Source organism: Eptatretus burgeri, chromosome 16 (assembly GCF_056783735.1).
Source record: "Eptatretus burgeri isolate ZD-2024b chromosome 16, Ebu_testis_v1, whole genome shotgun sequence".
NCBI lineage: Eukaryota > Metazoa > Chordata > Myxini > Myxiniformes > Myxinidae > Eptatretus > Eptatretus burgeri.
In genome coordinates this window covers 50,785,409-50,804,814 of record NC_140976.1, presented here as the reverse complement: position 1 = coordinate 50,804,814, position 19,406 = coordinate 50,785,409, and the positions used below count along the sequence as shown (strand labels likewise).

The 19,406-nt window shown below is 40.6% G+C and overlaps 1 protein-coding gene across 11 annotated transcripts in view; it reads left to right on the top strand.

The window, feature by feature from the left end:
- LOC147011051 (sodium- and chloride-dependent GABA transporter ine-like) overlaps positions 1–19,406 on the top strand; it is a 119,074-nt gene that overhangs the window by 77,969 nt on the left and 21,699 nt on the right. For all 11 annotated transcript variants that reach the window (XR_015052441.1, XM_085859796.1, XM_085859801.1 and 8 more), the window contains one exon: positions 12,653–12,793. Coding sequence is in view for 10 of the 11 variants with exons in the window: in XM_085859796.1 (XP_085715922.1) it covers positions 12,653–12,793 (141 nt within the window). In the remaining variant the exon portion in view is untranslated. The remainder of the gene's footprint in view (positions 1–12,652; positions 12,794–19,406) is intronic.

Here is a 19,406-nt window from a genome sequence, read left to right as displayed (position 1 = left end):
GTTTTGCCTTAATCTTTTTGTTTTCTTCTTCTTCTTCTTGTTCTTCTTCTTCTTGTTCTTGTTCTTGTTCTTGTTCTTGTTCTTGTTCTTGTTCTTGTTCTTGTTCTTGTTCTTGTTCTTCTTCTTGTTCTTCTTCTTGTTCTTGTTCTTCTTCTTGTTCTTCTTCTTGTTCTTCTTCTTGTTCTTCTTGTTCTTGTTCTTGTTCTTGTTCTTGTTCTTGTTCTTGTTCTTGTTCTTCTTCTTCTTGTTCTTCTTCTTCTTGTTCTTGTTCTTCTTGTTCTTGTTCTTGTTCTTGTTCTTCTTCTTGTTCTTGTTCTTGTTCTTCTTATTATTATTATTATTACCATGCTGCTCATTCACTGTCAACATGCATTTATGCAAGCTCAGAATAAGATGAGGTTGGCAGCAACCTTCAACAAATTCAGCATCTTTGTGCTTGTAATGTGTTACAAAGTAATCACGGTGACCGAAATTACAGTTAATGATCAGTCAGCATTAGTAACCTATTTTTCAGGATGATAGTTTTGCTAGATACCTTGGGGCAGAAAAATTCCCTTGAACCAAATAGGTGACAGAATTAGAGGGGGAAAAAATGGGGTGGGGGGTGGGAACGGTCTTGTGAGCATGACAGGTGGTTTTCATCGAAATATTTAATAAAAGGTTTTGTTTTGTTTTGTTTTGTAAACTTGCATTGTTACTTGGCATTACATACTATTTGTGACACTTGGCTTCTTTCTGTCAGTCTCACAATGCTGAATCAGAATATGATGGACCGTAAATGATTCAAAGCACTTGTGTCCCTATCATTTCTCGAACCAGCAAGTTGAAAAATAGTATCATTTTATTCCGTTAAAATAAAAAGTAAAAACCCCCAAATTTTTGCTTATAGGAAAATGGACACGACATGAAATCCTGAGCTGCTTTGGACCCTCAATTGACGTTATACATATTTCTTCTTCTTTGCATGCAGAATGCAATGCACAAAATGGATGTCTAAATAAAATCAGTAATGAGGAAGTCATTACGTTTTGAAGGAAGAAATTTGTTACATGGAGACTTAAAGAAAAAAAAAATTGAAACGATAAGACTCATTGTCTGACTCTTTGTCGTCTTGCACTCATCGGGACAATCACAATAATTTTGGATGTCAAAGTTCAAAAGCAACTTGTACTCAAAGGTGGTCACTCATTGTACTCGTTGATCATTATACTTGGCTGATGGGTACTGATTTGCCAACAACAAAGCACTTGCTGTAACAATGAGACACTGAGGGAAATGGATACCCCACGACTTCCCACAATTCTGCAGGTGCATCAAAAAGCACAATTTTGTTTTGCTTGCAAAGAAGGACATTCTGTGTTTTTAAATATTTCTTCAGTCAGACGTAAATGTGCATAGATGTGTCCTCGGCCTATAATCCTAAACCAATTGGTGCAACGCTCTTCTATGCATTAGGTGTTGTTCAGCAATTTTGAGCAAGTGTTTAGCTCGATTTTTGTTTTTGTGGACTGATTGGCTATGGTCTGTATCTTGGGTGTTGCGAATCATTAATGAAACTTTCTGTTTTATTTGGTCTTTGAATCTTTGGGATGTTAGGGTTAAGGATACGCAAAAGCAATAACAAAATTTAAGAGAACGTTGCATTATGTCACCATTGTAATGCCTTTGTCAAATACGTCGGAGTGACAGCAAATTTGATGTTTCGAATCCGTCAACACTATCCACTTCAGCTATCAAATTCAGTCTGTTCCCAAAGCGGGAATGAAATGACGATAAAGGCCATTCAAGTCAAAAATGAAATACAAGAAGAGCTGCGGGATGCAGATCAAGTAAGTAGATGCACAACTTGCCCCCCTAACTCCCCAAAAATATATACCTGTCGAGTTGGTTGATGCATAGTTGGTCCCTCTCATATTTGCTCCATTTCTTGTTTAACAGGTTGCAGTGACTACTGACTGATAGATTTTTTGCCCAACAGAGTTATCTGCCAATCCCTTATCCCATATTAGTGTGGATTGGGAACTTATCAACTACGTACCACAAACTGGACCCCTCGATGAAAGTGGTTACACAGGTAAATGTGTTTTTTCTCTGAATTTAAAATAAATTATAGCTGAAGACACCATGTTTTTTTCACAATAATGAAATACAGCAGTAGATAAAATACAAGTTTTTATTTTAAATAATTAAAATGAATATTAATATGATTGAAAAGTATTCATGAAATAATTTGAAAATAGAAATCAGTTGCAAACAGAAAACATTTGCAATAAAATATTTATTCTTACTATTTAATATGGGTAAATACAACCCGTCGCTTCTCTGACTGGGATAATAAGTTAGGGGGGGAGCGGGAGAGAGGAGCAGATTTGAGGCAGAGGTGTGGGAGGAGAGTGCTGCATTTTTTAGGAGGTTGGAGCAAGGAGGGGACAGAGTGAGAGAGAAGGGTGGGGAGGTCGGAGGAGGAAAAATAATACAGGTAATGGGTGGAGGTGGACATGTGACGCTTAATGACCGAACACGAAAAAAAACAAACAAAAAAAAAATACGTGTCAGAACAGCTGTACACACAACGACACAGCAAAGTTCGTCATGTAATCTGCTAGCACAGCTGCAAAAACTTTCATATACCAATTCCAGAAAATTTGTGGGAAAATGAACCAAAAGCAATCACTGAAAACATTGAAGTACCGCTGACATACAACCTAATGATCCCATCGAGCGTGAGCATTGAAAACAAAGCATCGTGACCAGATTTCATACCAACATACAAAAAAAAAAAGAGAGAAGAAGGCATTGCTAATTGAGGTGTTAATACCAGTGGTTTTGCACTAGTGATGCAGAAATCAAGAAAATGACCAAATATCAAGACCTCAAGCATGAACTGAAAAGATCCTGGAAGCTGAAGAATGATGAAGAACCTTACAGGAATGATGACAAAGAACCTCACAGATATATTAAAAACCAACCCTGGGAATATTAATACAAACAAGTCTGAAGACGACGATAGTTTACGAGCGGTATTTGATGATGTAGATTGTTTCAGAAGTCAAGGATGAGACAATGTGATAATGTTTGACCAAGTTATAAAAATGATCAACATGATGTGGTACAAGTGACAGGTTATTAGCTGCAAAATGTCAAAAACCCGGTTTTGTTCAAAAACTTTCACAATTTGACCTTTGCATAACCTTTAAAGGTCACAAAACAATGTTGTGGACATTAAAATAAGGAAACAGGATACGTGCTATAGATTATTAGAGTTAGTTCGTCGAAGAAGGTCGAAACCCGGTTTGATTCCCACAACTTTGAAAATTTGACCTTTGTGAACTTTAAAGATCAAAGGTCAAGGATTACGACCTTTGGTGCAAAATTTCCTCTGGAACATTCCAGGAACAATATAACATCATATAGGCTATATGGCATTTCGCACTCCTCAGATTATGCATACTTTGATGAAATCAGCATAAAAACAAACTTGAAGTGGGTGCCACGGGCAAGGTGTTCGAGATAGAGCAAAATGGTTTCAAGACTTTGGGTGGCGAATGACCTCAAGATTATGCATAAAAGATATTGTCATCCCAGCTCTCAAAGTTTGGGTGGTCGTATGATTTTAATTTCAAAATTCAAAATTTTCGAAGTTCCTGACCTTGTGACCTTGACCTTGGGATGAAAATGAAAAATCGAGCTCTGTGGTGCTATGCAGGTGCAAATGGGCTAACCAAATACCGAAACCCCTGCCAGATTCGACAAACCACTCTGAGAAGATGGATTTTTATGTCAAAATTCGCAATTTTCTAAGTTTGTGACCTTGTAACCTTGACCTTGGGACGAAAATGAAAACTCGAGCTCCGTGGGGCTATGCAGGTGCCATTGGGCTAACCAAATACCGAAACCCCTGCCAAATTCGACAAGCCCCCTAGGGCCTAGGGCCGAGGAGAAGATGCAAATTTAAATCGGCTACCCCCTAAAAACACAATTCGCAATTTTCTAAGTTCGTGACCTTGGGACGAAAATGAAAAATCGAGCTCCGTTGGGCTATGTAGGTGCCATTGGGCTAACCAAATACCAAAACCCCTGCCAGATTCGACAAACCCCTCTGAGAAGATAAATTTTTTATGTCAAAATTGACAATTTTCGAAGTTCGTGACCTTGTGACCTTGACCTTGGGATGAAAATGAAAAATCGAGTTCCGTGGGGCTATGCAGGTGCCATTGGGATAACCAAATACTGAAACCCCTGTCAGATTCGACAACACCCCGAGGAGAAGATGCAAATTGAAATCGACTACCCCCTAAAAACACATGTTTTTTGGGCGTGTCTCTGCCCATAATGGGCGCACTATGCCCATTCTCAGGAAAACACAACTAGATCATGAAATAAACCTCCCACCAAAATTTTCTCAAGATCGGATCAAAACCCACGGAGCAATGATCGGGACAGACAGACAGACAGACAGACAGACACAGAGACACACAGATATACAGACAGACAGACACACAACAATAACGAATATAGTGGTCGCTTATTTTTTTCGTGAAAATTTTTTTTCGTGAAGCAACAAACTACAGTTGGAAGCTGCCCTGGGCTCAGTAATGATTCTGAAGAGAGCCCTCGGCACAAAACTTTGAGAACAGAAAACATCAGCTTGGTCCATGAAACGTGACCCCTTACCGAAATAAAGATGAATACTTTGAGCTTGCCCTGGGAGGACACCATTCCACATTCTGAAACCTTTTCATTCCACATTCCACATAAGTAGATACCAATCTAACACACACACACACACACACACACACACACACACACACACACACACACACACACACACACACACACACACACACACGCACTCACACTCACACATGTACATCCAGTTTATATACGTACACATGCATAGAATTAAAAAAAAAACGACAAACACAAATATTAACCTTCAAAAAGAGGAATTCAAGTGGGAAATTCTCAAAATTTAATTGAAAAATATATCAAGGCACAGAACACAAAATGTCGATCTATGCTCTATGCCTTCACAGCCAGATCAAGGCAAACATGTGGTAGGATAGACCTTATTGTTTTATATATGTATCGATGTCGAAGTGAGGGGTGGATTATATTAGAAGATCGCACAAAAGGTTAAAAAAGTGATATCCTGTGAAAATAAATTGCACATTTTCAGCAGATAAGACCTCCTGATGCACCAACCGCACAGGGCCCAACACAAGTGTAAAGTGCGTCTGTCTAATCGATGTTCCCTTGAGAGCATGGATACTTTTACGGAAACGAACTACCAAGCAGCTTTAAAAGTGCTCGCCAAGTGGCTTAAGAACTCAAGAAAGCACTCCAACAAAGTGGTTGTTAAGAAATGGCTCATTTGGCACACGATTCACAACCAATTTAACATACACCTCACAGAGGTGCCTGAAATGTCAAGCCATGAACGCTGACATCTCCGGATGTTGACAAGGCCTAAGTCACATTTGCTCTATGGCGAGGATACGGCGGCGATACGCCCTTTGAATTGACAGAAACGTGCGGTGGCCGCAGAGTTTCTGCGGTGACCTCAGGGTGGCCCTACGCCGTTTGGCTATATTTTACAGGTCATAAGGTCGCCGTGGTATAATAACGCGGAGTTATAACTTTTTTTCATTTCTACGTTCGCCGTAGCAATTCGACAAGCCAAAAAAAAAAAAAATTTAACCCATTCGTTACCGTCCGTCTGGCCGCCCGTTCACCTTCAGGCCCCCTGCGATCACCTTGCGACATCAAATCAAAGACCATGTGGCAATCCCACGTTTTCGGTCTCCACAATTTCTAAGACATAAGGCCAAAGTCACATTTGCTCTACGGCGAGGATACGGTGGCCGTACGCCCTCTGAATTGGCAGAAACGTGCGGTGGCCACAGAGTTTCTGAGGTGGCCTCAGGGTGGCCCTACGCCGTTTGGCTAATTTTACAGGCCGTAAGGTCGCCGTGGAATTATAACGCGGAGTTGTAACTTTTTTTTCATTTCTACGTTCGCCAAAGCAATTCGACAAGCCGAAAAATAAAACTGGTAAAAAAAAAAATCACCCCCTTCGTTACCGTCCGTCTGGCCGCACGTTCGCCTAAGGGCCCCCCTGCGGTCGCCTTGCGTCTGCCTTGAAAATTCTATAGCTGCCGCAGGAACGCCCCAAGGTCACCGTGCGATATCAAATCAAAGACCGTACGGCAACCCCACTTTTTCGGTTTCCACAATTTATAAATACGCCGTGCAGCTCCCCAAAAAATAAAAACATATGTGACTGCTACATTGTGTGACCGTGGAAATACTGCGGCCGCCGTATAATTGCAAGTGGCCGTAGATTTTGGAGACCCCATGGCGCCGTGGCAAATGTGACTTAGGCCTAAATATGCCGTGCGGCTCCCCGAAAAATAAAAACATATGTGACTGCTACATTGTGTGACCATGGAAATACTGCGGCCGCCGTATAATTGCTAGTGGCCGTAGATTTTGGAGACTCCATGGCCGCCGTGGCAAATGTGACCGAGGCCTAAGCAATGCAATATACCCAGCGATTTGTAGCTATGAGGAACAGGCATTCGATAATATGAGTGAGGAAAGTGAAAACAGCTTTATCATGAAGAAATTGCTGCGGCCTGTTCCAAGTCAAGGCATGGTTGAGCATGCCAAAAAACATTGTGGCTTCAGATCCCAGCAAGGTAACCCAGGAAACGGCTAAAGACCCAGAGAGGAAGCTTGCCGAGGATCGCCTGTTGAAAGAGGTAATTAAATGAGGTCGTTAATTAACTTCAAAATGGGTGTTTTAATTAACACAAACATCCAATTTTCACTCTTGCACTTCCTTGGAGTTTTCTTAGTTTGCGTGCAAAGTTTCAGGCTGCAAGGTTTTAAAGTTTTGGAGTTATGGAGCAGACACACACACACACACACACACACACACACACACACACACACACAAACACACAAACACACACAAACACACAAACACACAAACACACAAACACACAAACACACAAACACACAAACACACAAACACACAAACACACAAACACACAAACACACAAAGACACAAACACACAAACAGACAAATACACAAACACACAAACACACAAACACACAAACACACAAACACACAAACACACAAACACACAAACACACAAACACACAAACACACAAACACACAAACACACAAACACACATATACACATATACACATATACATACACATACACACACACACACACGTTGCCTTTTATTAGTAATGGGAATTGTATTTGCATAGCTCGTTTTGCCTTGGGATACACTATGCTATTATTATCCCCCCCCCCCCTCCTCCCGCCGACGAGGTCGGAGACCGGGGACATTAAATTGAGCTCTTACCAACCAACCAATCATCTGTTCTTGTACTTTTTGTTCACAATATTTAAAAAATCGTTGAAAACATTTAACTTTCATTTTGCATATATCCATTTCTCATGACTTTATTTCAGCCTGATTAGATCAAGGCTGTGATTGGCTGAATCATGTTGCCATGGCAACCATTAAGGCTTGTGTCTGTGATATTTCAAAAAAAGTTTAAAATTTAGCTTTCATATTACACAGATATTTTCCTCATACCACCCACAAGGCAGGGGACCTAGAGTATCAGCTCCTTTTTGTTAGCCCCTTCCGGTTTCACCAGAGAGTACTCCAGGTTTGCAATTCTGTCCGTCTGTCTCACCTTTGGTTTTGCAGACTTTTTCCCCCATACCCTATAACATATTCAACTGAAACTTGGTACTACATGGCTTTATTATGATAAGTTCCAGAACAAGTTCGAGTTTTAGGGTGCTTCGTCAATTCGTCAGAGGGATTCCCTTTTTAAACTTAGAAAATATCACACATTATACATTGGTCAGTGTTCAGCTGCCCTGACTGCACTCCATTGCTTTAAACTCATTGGCTGGACAGCTGGCCTAACCCCATCTCAATAAAATCATGCATGAAGCAGCACAGAATGGCAAGCCCTGCATGTTATTGCATGGCCCAATGCAAATGGAATGATCTCAGGTAGATAATCCACGATGTATTAAATATGCACAAAAGCCATGCGCATGTTTTTGCTTCATCGATGGAGGTCGGGTTACGTTTTATTATTACCTTCGCATTCTGCAAAAGGTTATGTTTTGGTCGCTGTGTATTTATTTATTTGTGAATATGTGTGTTTGTTTGTTATTCGCATAACTCAAAGTATTTAACCGAATTGCATGAAATATGGTGGGATGATTCGTGAGTATCTAAGGACGATTTGATTAGATTTTGGGAGCGATCGGGTCAAATGTCAAGGTCAAGGTCATGAAAAGATCAAAAACACTCTTTTGAGCATAACTTCCTTCATAATACAGCTATCAACATGCAACCACCGCCATCTTGTTCCATTACGAGATACCTTTCAGATATGTAGTGTCGGATTTGACGTAACGTCATCCGAAGTGCGTCTAAATGACGTCACAAGATGACGTAAATTTTCAATTTTCGATATCAGTTTTGATCATACCGTTTTGTCAGACTTACCTTAACGACGTCACACACCAAATTTGACTTCGATCGGACTGACCGTTATGACGTCATTGACGTTTGAACATGACGTTTTTCAATTGTGGCTAAAATGTCCTGATATTTTACATTCAATTATCTATATAATTTATGAAGCAAAGTCTCCCAAATCCAGGCATTAGGATCAGTACCAAAATATCTGTTTATTGATGTACAGGTTTTGCCAATTAACTCTGTAGTCAAGGTCAAAGTCACACTCAAGGTCAAAATATACTTGTAGGCATAGCTTCAGATCTAATAGAGCTATTGACATGAAACCAACGTTAAAACGTTCAGTAAACTACGAGGTTTCAGAATGGTAGTCCCCGATTGGACGTGATGTCCCCGGAAGTGCGTCAAAATGATGTCAAAAGATGACGTCATTTTTCAACTTTTAATTTTTCAGTGTTTATCATTCCATTTTGTTGGACTGCCTTCAAAGAAGTTACACACCAAATTTGACATCAATCGGATTGATGGTTGTGACGTCATGGACGTTTTAAAATGACGTTTTTCAAATGTGCCTGGAAAAAAGTTGCGGCGGCGGAGGTATGCGCTCTACCGAGTGCCCGTTCTAGTTATTATTATTTTCGACACTGAACACACCAATATACACCACGCAAATAAACGAACATTCATTGGGACCGGAAGGGGACATGTATTGCAAAGCAATTCTCACTCTTGTTTCATTATGTTTTTCAAATGAGTTTCACCTTTCATATGAATGATGCATGTCATTCTTGATTTCAGGACAGAACATTGCAGGTGTGCTTCATGATACAATGGTGTCAATATGATGAAGGCTGTGACACTGTTCAGCTCAAGCCAAGATGTTCTGTCTTGCTTACGCTAATAATGAGACTGTTCAGAAATTCTTAAAAAGTGAAGAGTATCACATGTTCTTGCCAAAATAAGTTAAATTGTGTCATTCATCGCAGTCGACTCAAAACCAAATTGGAACATCTTACCCTTCCAGATTACAAGCTTAAGATCAATGTTGGTTCTTTCTGGAATAGGGCCTACGACAATGTATCCAGATGTTTGGAACTGCAGTGCCATCATAATTATAGTTATGAGCTAGGAGTTGGTGAAGTGCAAAAGTGACTTTGGGTACCTCAACTGATGATATTTGTCTGACTGAGAATGTGTTGTGCAGTGTTTGAAGCCACTCAAAGCTATCACGATGATGCTTTGCAAGGTAAGTTCTCCAACCCTGTTTATCGATCATAATACCTAATTGACATCAACTGTTGAGTAGCATCCTATCACCCAGAGAAGATGAAACTACTCCCATTTCAGAGATGAAAGGTATCACAGCAGCAGATGTCCAGGCCAGGTTTCCCCTCACAAGAGGAAACATTAAATGTTGCCTCTGCCTTCGATCTCATTTTTAAACAGCTGCCATACCCCTGGGGTGGGGTCAAAAGGTCAAATACTGAAAAATGCAATTACAGGCATATTTTAAAACAAATTTAAGTGAAACATTGTATCTGCATTTCAACATTGCAGGACGCATGAAATGGGTAACGATTTTTTGGATTTGGGGACTTAGGGTCAAAATGAGACCAAAAAAAATTACTCAAAATTTGACATTGAGTCAATCCTCGTGGAACTTTTTGCTATCTTTCAACCTCGCTTTAGGTGGGAGGCATGGGGATTTGTGATGGCATGCCATCGACTTTTCTCTGGTTTCAACCGTGAACATGTTGTAAACATTGGACTATTGGACTATGTGGATTTGTATCTTTCCATTTGAGACATCAATATTATGTGAACTTTTTAGCAAGTATGCATTTTATGGTTCTCCTGAAGTTCTGTTTCAGGTGTTTTGCTTTCATTTGTTGCAAGTTGAAGAATAAAAAAGAAAATAATTTCAATTGACTTTTGTTCATCATTTATCAAGTCACAACTGAAATTACTGGAAAAAGATTGAGGAACAAGTTCGAACACTTTTTAGTCAGAATTCATGATTGCAATATATCACAATACAGGCTTCTTCTCTGTGGCAGTATATTGCAATACAAATTTTGGCAATACCTTTCTCTAATCATTGACATCCAGCATTCTTGTGATTGTCCTGATTAGTGACAGATTAAAAGCTTGGGCAATATGTCTCTTCTTTTTGAGGTTTTTAAAATTTTGTAGTACCAAAAGTCTTAATTGCAAACTTGCTTGTTGCATGTCCTCAGTAGTCCAAAAGGCATTGTCTGTCTCTCTGATCTCTACAACAAATTAACCCATTGCCATAAACTGTTTATCGTGCCTCCGTAACTTTTTTGTGTGTAAACTTTATCAAGTTTGTGCAATGGATTTTATCAACTGAAAACTGATAAGAACATGTTAACCACCATGGGAAGCAAGGTTCAGGTTGACATATCGAGCATCAAACTTTTGTCAGACCAAAAGAGGGGTTAAAGCCCAACATCAGTCACACATCTCTTTCCGCATGCGATTAACACAGTACTTTTATTAGTTTTCGAAAAATAAAATTGGTCTATCTTCCCTGCCACGGGCTGACGGGAATCTCGGCAAAGACGAGCATGTCATTCTGCAATCCTATAATTGAGTTAATAAAAAATGCTCAGTTTTTGATTTCTGTTTCTTTTGGTATGTTCATTCCCTTTTCAAGGCAAAAATGAAATGTGGTGATTTAAATAGCAAATGTTAAACCAGTTTTTTTTCCTGATTGACTGACAGTGCTGTGGGCTGGTAGGATGGCTAAGTGCGCATGCTCGCCTCCAAGCTGTCTTGCCTGGGTTTGAATCCCGACCCAGCTATAAGCTGTCATACTGGTGTCTCACAAGTATGGTGAGGCACCATTGTATGTGCCGTCTCTCGGATGAACGTTAAACTGGGAGTGCCATCTGCCATTATTACCGAGTGGAAGTTACAGAAATCCCACAATCTCCTTTGCGAAGAGTAGGCGAGCTATCACCAGCACCCTTGCCAAATTCCATCTTCCTGCCTTAACCTACAGAAGGTGTTACATCAGTGGTGCATTCACAACCTCGGCCAGTGTTGCTACTTACATCCTTGTGTTGCATATTGAAGAAGAAGAAGAAGAAGAAGAAGAAGAAGAAGAAGAAGAAGAAGACAGTGTTTATGGTGATGCTCACTCCACCAAGGTATAGCATTTTGGTACTTGCTCTCATTATGAGGAGACAATGTAGCTGCCCAATGCACTTGCATGTCTGTAAAATCTCTGCAATTTCCATAAAAGGGCCATTTACCCTGACACACTTCTGAAATGTCAATTTTTAGATCCTCGTGGAGGATCTCTAAGTCTTACTCACGTTGTTGTTCTTGTGGACTTTTTTTGTTTCACAGCCTACAGTTTTCATTGAAACTTCCTGAAGCTTGAAGTAAAAATACCCTGCGCAGACAGTAACGATCTCCGATTTTGAAAATTCCTCCAAGAAAAAAAGTTATGACGTCAAAATATCTCCGTGAATGGAAATCGCCTAAAAAAATTATCTCCGAAACTAGGCAACTTTTTTGAATTCTGTTTGCGGGAATCGAACAGGGCATTAGCAGAGATGAATTACCGCACATATGATACATCACTCTGATGTCATATCAATTTTTATGACGTCATTCCTATTTTTTGACATTTTTTTTGTTTCACAACCCAGAGTTTTCATCGGATCTTCGTGAAACTTGGCATGTATATGCAGAAAGCCCACGTGCAGGCAGTAACCATCTCCAATTTTGGAAATTCTTCCAAGATAAAAAGTTGACGTCATAATATCGCCGCAAATGGAAATCGCCTATACCATTATCTCCGAAACTTGGCAAGCTGTTTGAATTATGTTTGCGGGAATCAAGCCGGGCATTAACACAGATAATTTATCGCAAACCTGATGCATCACAATGACGTCTTATTCGTTTTATGATGTCATCATTAAGAGGACGAGGATCTTAGCTCATTGGAGCTTGTTTTTTTTAATCACTTTTAAGTCCAAATAAGCTTTTTAACTACTCCCGACGTGACTTGGTTTTATAGTTTTCTTTAAAAAAAAATTTAGACAGGACTATTTGTTTCATTTTCTCTGACTAAACTGATGTTTCTGCTCAGTTTGCCATGGTGGAGGTTGCTGTTATGTTTGTGATGGACAGCAATGCCCCATTCTTGCATGGAATTCTTCATCGTAAGGAGATTGTAGTCTTCATGATCTGCTTCGCTGGCTTCCTGCTGGGATTACCAATGGTCACTCAGGTAATTGACCAAGTTTTATGAAGGAATGCTGAAAAGTAATGCTTTCAATTATTTTTCTCCAAAACAGGTGAAGATATTCGAATGAAACAAAGTGTAGTCTGCAAATTAGTTCTTCCCACCACTGGGAGTGAAGATTTGTGATTTTGTATACAGGACTGTATTTGTGTGTCAGTGCTCGTGCTATATTAGTCAAGTGCTACATTGCGACGTGTGTTAGTGCTACTTTAGTCAAGGTGGCAGAGAGCAGCACAGCATTCAGTGCTGTGATGTAAAAAGCACTTGAGATGAGAGTTGGGATAACTGGCTGGAGATGAGAGTTGGGATAACTGGCTGGAGATGAGAGTTGGGATAACTGGCTGCAGATGAGAGTTGGGATAACTGGCTGCAGATGAGAGTTGGGATAACTGGCTGCAGATGAGAGTTGGGATAACTGGCTGCAGATGAAATTTGGGTGCACCAATTACGATCCTGAGAATATGAGGCAGAAAATAGAGTACTTTCACAAAAGTTCACGAGCCCCAACTTGGCTCTGTCAGATTTTCATCTTCCCCAAAGTTAAGGAACACCTTCATGGAAATGATGTCTAGGCAGCTGTAATGCACTGGTTAAGTCAGCAGGATGGCACCACAAACTACTTGAATGTTGGCAGAAATGTGTGAATTGCAGTGGTGATTCTGTTGAGAAATATATGTGCCATGATAGAATGAAGATTGATGTTCATATCTGTCTTTATTTCATTCAAATATCTTTACCTGTTTTGCAAAAAAAGAATAGGAGGCATGACTTGTCAACATGCCTTTGCAGTTTTTCATATGATGCTTTCACTGTTCACGTGCTTTATTCAATACACCAATGCTTTCATTCTTAAATAGAGGATATTGTGCAGACAATTGTTTTGCATGTTGTCCACTCCTTTCCATAAAATGATTGGCAGACGCAGTTCAACACAAGGAAATATTGGGTGCTGGGGTTTGGTTATAACAATGAAAGTAGGGATTACATGATGCCAGGGGCAGTCTTGTAGTGTGTAAATCAGAAGAAGGATCTGGGGGTGGTAATAGATATGGGGGTAAGTACACAGTACAGTGCCAAGCAGCTATAAGGAAAGCTAATCTAGTTTTAGGTTGTATTAATGGGGGAATTAGTTATAAATCAAAAGAGGTGGTTTTAATACTGTGTAGGTTTAGTGAGGCCTATTCTGGAATCATGTGTACAGTTTTTATCACCAAGTCTGAGGAAGGACGTAGCTGCCATTGAAAGGCTTCAGTACAGGGCGACTAGATTGATTCTGGGGCTAGCTGTACTAAAGGCCCTGTCACACCTTGACGATTTAGCCAGCGTATGCCGACGTATGAAAAATTTGTCTAAAACGCTGGCACACGTCAAATACGTTACGGGTAAGTTTTGTATACGTTAAGAGCATGCTGAAGCACGTTGAAGCACACTGGTGTATGTCATAGTACGCCGAGCTCGTCGACAAATTTTAAGCATGCTCAAAATTTGTCGACATATGCCAGCATATGACTCGCACGTTCCGCATACACTGGCCATAAGTTGTAGACACGTTATGCGATCGTTGACACACGTCGACACACGTTACTTGTAAGTTACTCAAAAGTCGAAACATGTTGAGGTAATGTTTAGCGTACCCGAAACTTATTTCTAACCTATGAGTAACATGCTTTGAACCTATGTGCGACGTATCTCCAACACATATTGACATATGTAGATGTATTTGACATCTTCCGGACAACCACAAAACTTACTGAACGTGTTTCTAACTTACAGCTACCGTATAATGACATATTGGCAGCGTTTAGGGGAAATGTTATATAAAAATGGGCTTCACAGGAGGAACCCGTCAGTGTTCCAGACTCCATGGTTTTTTTTTCTTTTTTTTTTCTTCGGCATGACGATGATGTTGACACTTCGATGTCTAGTGCGGTTATGATTTAAATGGTTGAGCGGCAGCCTATTGATAGGCTACGCAACGTGATTGTCGGCGATACGCTGCCGCGCACTATGCATAAGTTAGATTATAATCGTTGGGATCGTTGGGATCGATAATTATCGTTGGGCATAAGTTGTGAACGCCGACAACACGCTAAGCATTCGTTGGTATAAGTTATCTATAAGTTAACAAAACGTTCTGTGTACGTTACTAATACGTTATGCATACGTCCAACTCGTTATGAATATGCCTAAAACTGAAAAAAACATCAATAGTTCAGCGTACGCCAGCATTTTACATACATTTTGATACGTTGTCATACACTGGCTAAAACGTCAAGGTGTGACAGGGCCCTTAGCTATGAAGATCGGATGACGGAGACAGGATTTATACAGTAAAAACGAGACAATTATGAGAAGATCTGATATAAACGTTTAAGATAATGAAGGGTACAGACAAAATAAGTGCAGAATCATTTTTCAGCAGAATGGACACCGACAGGAAAAAAAAGGGGTCACAGTTTAAGAGGAGAGTTAGGATGGTAGTAAGGCAGGGTCTATCACTCAGTCAGTGGTGAAATACATGTAATGGTCTCCCTGCAAAGGTAGTGGCTGTGGAGTTTGTCGATTGTTTTACAATGAGATGGATAGGTTTCTGGAAGTAATGTGGATGGGGAAGATGTTGTCATGACAGTGAAGGCTCGTTGTGTCTCATGGCCCCCTGCATTGAAGTTCTTTATATTACCTTATAAAAGTAACTTTTCTGCTGCCACTTGTTACAACGACAAGTCCCAAGTCCTGGCACCACCTCTCACCTGTCAAGTCAATGGAGGGTGTTTTTTATTTTATTGTGCATGTTTCCCCAAAGCATGTTGTACTGGAGAGAATTCTGCCATTTAATGGAGAAATTCCATGTAGCATCAATTGAGGCATCCATTCATCCATTAGAACCATACTCTGTGCAGAGCGTTGGTGCTGCCGAAGCAGTCCACTTGGCTATTGGGCACAATCCTCGGATCTCCACTCCGACGCACGATACCAGCAAGCTGGCACTCATTTTGCCGACCTTGGAAGGATGACACGTCGACTCAACCCCACCTGGTATTAATTCAAGAGCCAAGTGGGATTTTTGCTCAGGATACTAGGATCCCAAGCCCACCACCCTAACCATTAAGCCAACACCAAAATTGCAGCATGCACTTTACAAAATTGTCTCTATATACGTATTTCATTGCCACCATTGTATTTGAAAGCTACCGAGGCAGTTTTCAATTGGTCGTAACATTGAAATCTAATTTGGGAGCGAAATTATGCTTATTCCAGTAAACAGTCATGCTCAAAGGACACCATTTTGGACCAAATACATTTTTCTAAATCTCATAAAGAAGCATGTCCTCAAACCCCTTTTTGTGGGGTATGTATACTGAAGAGCGAGTCATACAGAGCTTTTTCCAAACCAATATGAGCCTCAAAGACTTGTTGAAACTGCTGAGAAATTTCAGAAAGCGGTAGCAGTGAGAGTGACGATGATGTGCCTGAAGAGTAAACCACAGACTGTAACTACACGGATGTTGACACGAAGGCTTTAAAAGCATGATAAGTTTGGTTCTTCGGTTTGTGGTGATGGTATCAAGGTTTCGCATTGGGCAATGCCAATTACAGTAATGTTGTCTCGTGGAAAATTGCGTGGCATCTAAAGCAATTACCTGCTCATTAAAAACCAAATTTGTGCAATTCATGGGAACACAACAACATGCATCGTTCAGTGAATCCCTTACTCCACATCTAAACAGTGCATATCGGTCCACTCAATTACTACATTCATCCATGCATCCATGTATAACTTTAAGTCTTACGGCAAACATGTTTGGTGTTTTTTTGAAATATTTGATCTGATGAAATTATATTTTAATCTAAAATGCTACTTTCGCATGAACTTGTGAATCTTTTTTTTTTTCTACCCTCGCTGAGGGATTCTTTTGTTGTTGTTTTTAATCAGAGCACAATTACCATGAATATTATGTACCAATTTCAGCTTTGACCTTTTTTTGTGTTTTTTTTCAACAACAGGTGGGCATGTGTGTGAATAGATGAATGCAATTGACAATCTATATCTAAGAACTGCGAGGAATGCTGGTTTGACCCCTTACTCTATGACCTGTTTTTGTACTCACTGGATGTGTTGCTGAAGAGTAGAAAGTGAAGGTGGTGGTCAATTGAGGTGTTCACCTCTGATTGAAAATGAGACACCATCACAGCTCTAAAATTATCTGAATGTGAATGTCCTTCGGGCGATATGCAGCATATTCAAATGTTGACAAAATGAAAAATCAGATCATCTGTGAATTCATCATCTTCAGAAATAATCTTCAAAGCTGTGATAACATCACTTTTCCTACTTCGGACTGATGTGGACCGATGTTACCTACTCTTGAATTCTTTTTTTTGTCTGCCTCTTGTGGCACTGCCTGGAGGTAGGCTGAAACCTCCTGCTTCAAATCGAGTGTGACAGGGTGGTTGGTGTAGATAGAGCCCTTGGCAGCCCCCCAGAACTAGTAGTTCAGAGGTTCAAGTCTGAGATGCCCAGTAATGAGCGGTACCCAGGACAATGAGGCTGTTTCTGAAGAGCTGCTGCAGGAAAGTGATGGTATCACCAGCTGTATGTGGGGGTCTACCATCCTGCAGAAACAAGGTCATGCTGAGCTGGTTTGGAGTGACATTTTGGGCTGTCATTGTGGAAATTCTAGAGCACGGCACGGTAGCACTCACCTTTGATCATCACCGTCCTGCTGTTGTCATTCTCAAACCATTAAAGCCCTCGCGTTTCCCATCTGGAATTGAAGGTTCACAAGCATGTAACCTTAGGCCCTTTTAGGTGGGTACCTCTTGGTCATCTGAGGTGGTTCTGCCCCCGCAGAAAATATTGTTGTGGTTGTTGATGGCACCGTTGAAGTGGAAATGGGCTTCCTCACTGAACCAGTTCAGGTTGATCCAGTTTGGGGACCAGGACATCCTGTCACTTAACCAATTGCACATATCAAGTCTCCTTCTCATGGATCTTGACACAGTTTATGCCTAATAGAGATGATTTATTGGAAAAGCTTCAGTTCCTTCATGAGTATACACCAGACTGATGTTGGTTTGATGCCTTGCTCCCGGGAACATCAGTGATGGGGCTTCTTGGGACTGTCCAATGCAGAATCCCGCACAGCGTTGACGTTTGCTTGACTCGTGGTTACTGATGCTGGCCTGCCATTGTTGCCCTTGCTCTGGTTGTGCACTCCACCCTTGTGCAGAAAACGTTTCATAATACATTGGGTAGCACAATTTTTGGGTCCATCACGTGTCCTGAGGTCATATTCCCAATGGAACCTCTGGCAGGTGTCTACATATTATTGTCTCATATCACAGAGCCACCACTTTTGTCTTCTGCTTCATTGTTAATGGTGTAGTTTAGCTATGGAGCTAGATATCGCAGGGAACAAATACCACGATGACACTACCAAATCCTGAAAAGGAAAATGGTATTGGTCACAACACAAAGAAATGGCAGGAAGACAAAGTTGTATCAATCTTTTTGAAACACCCTGTATACTCATCCATCTCGAATACTTCCAGGTACCTATCTAACTCCAATTTAAACTTATCTGCTCTGTCTGCTGCCACAACCTTTCCAAGGAGACCATTCCATGCATTAACTACTCTGTGAGTGAAGGTCCCCTGCCTTAAGGCCCTGTCACACCTTGACGATTTAGGCAGCGAATGCCGACGTATGAAAAATTTGTCGAAAACGCTGGCACACGTCGAATACGTAATGGGTAAGTTTGGTATACGTCTTAGTACGCTGGCATACGTCGTAGTACACTGGCATACATCGTAGTATGCCGAGCTGTCGACAAATTTTAACATGTTTGAAATTTTTCGACGTATGCCAGCATATGACTCACATGTTCCGCATACGCTGGCCATAAGTTGTAGGCACGTTACGCGATCGTTGACACATGTCGACACACGTTACTTGTAAGTTACTCATAAGTCGAAACATGTTGAGGTAATGTTTAGCGTCAGTGTTCCAGACTCCATGGTTTTTTTTTGTTTGTTTGTTTTTTTTCTTCGGCATGACGATGATGTTGACACTTTGATTTATAGTGCGGTTATAATATAATATAATTAATAGGCTGCCGCTCAACGATTTAAATCATAACTGCACTGGAAATTGAAGCGTCAACATCACCGTCATGCCGAAGAAAAAAAAAACAACAAAAAAAACAACAACCTGGAGTCTGGAACACTGACTGGTTCCTCCTTTGTGAACCCCATTTTTATATACCAATTCCCCTAAACGCTGTCAATATGCCATTATACGGGAGCTGTAATATAAGTTAGTAACACATTCAGTAAGTTCTGCGGTCGTCCGGAAGACGTCAAATACATCTACATACGTCAATGTATGTTTGAGATACATTACACATAGGATCAAAGCACTTTACTCATAGGTTCAAAGCACGTTACTCATAGGTTAGAAATAAGTTTCGGGTACGCTAAACATTACCTCGACGTGTTTCGACTTATGAGTAACTTACAAGTAACGTGTGTCGATGTGTGTCAACGATCGAGTAACGTGCCTACAACTTATGCCAGCGTATGCAGAACATGTGTGTCA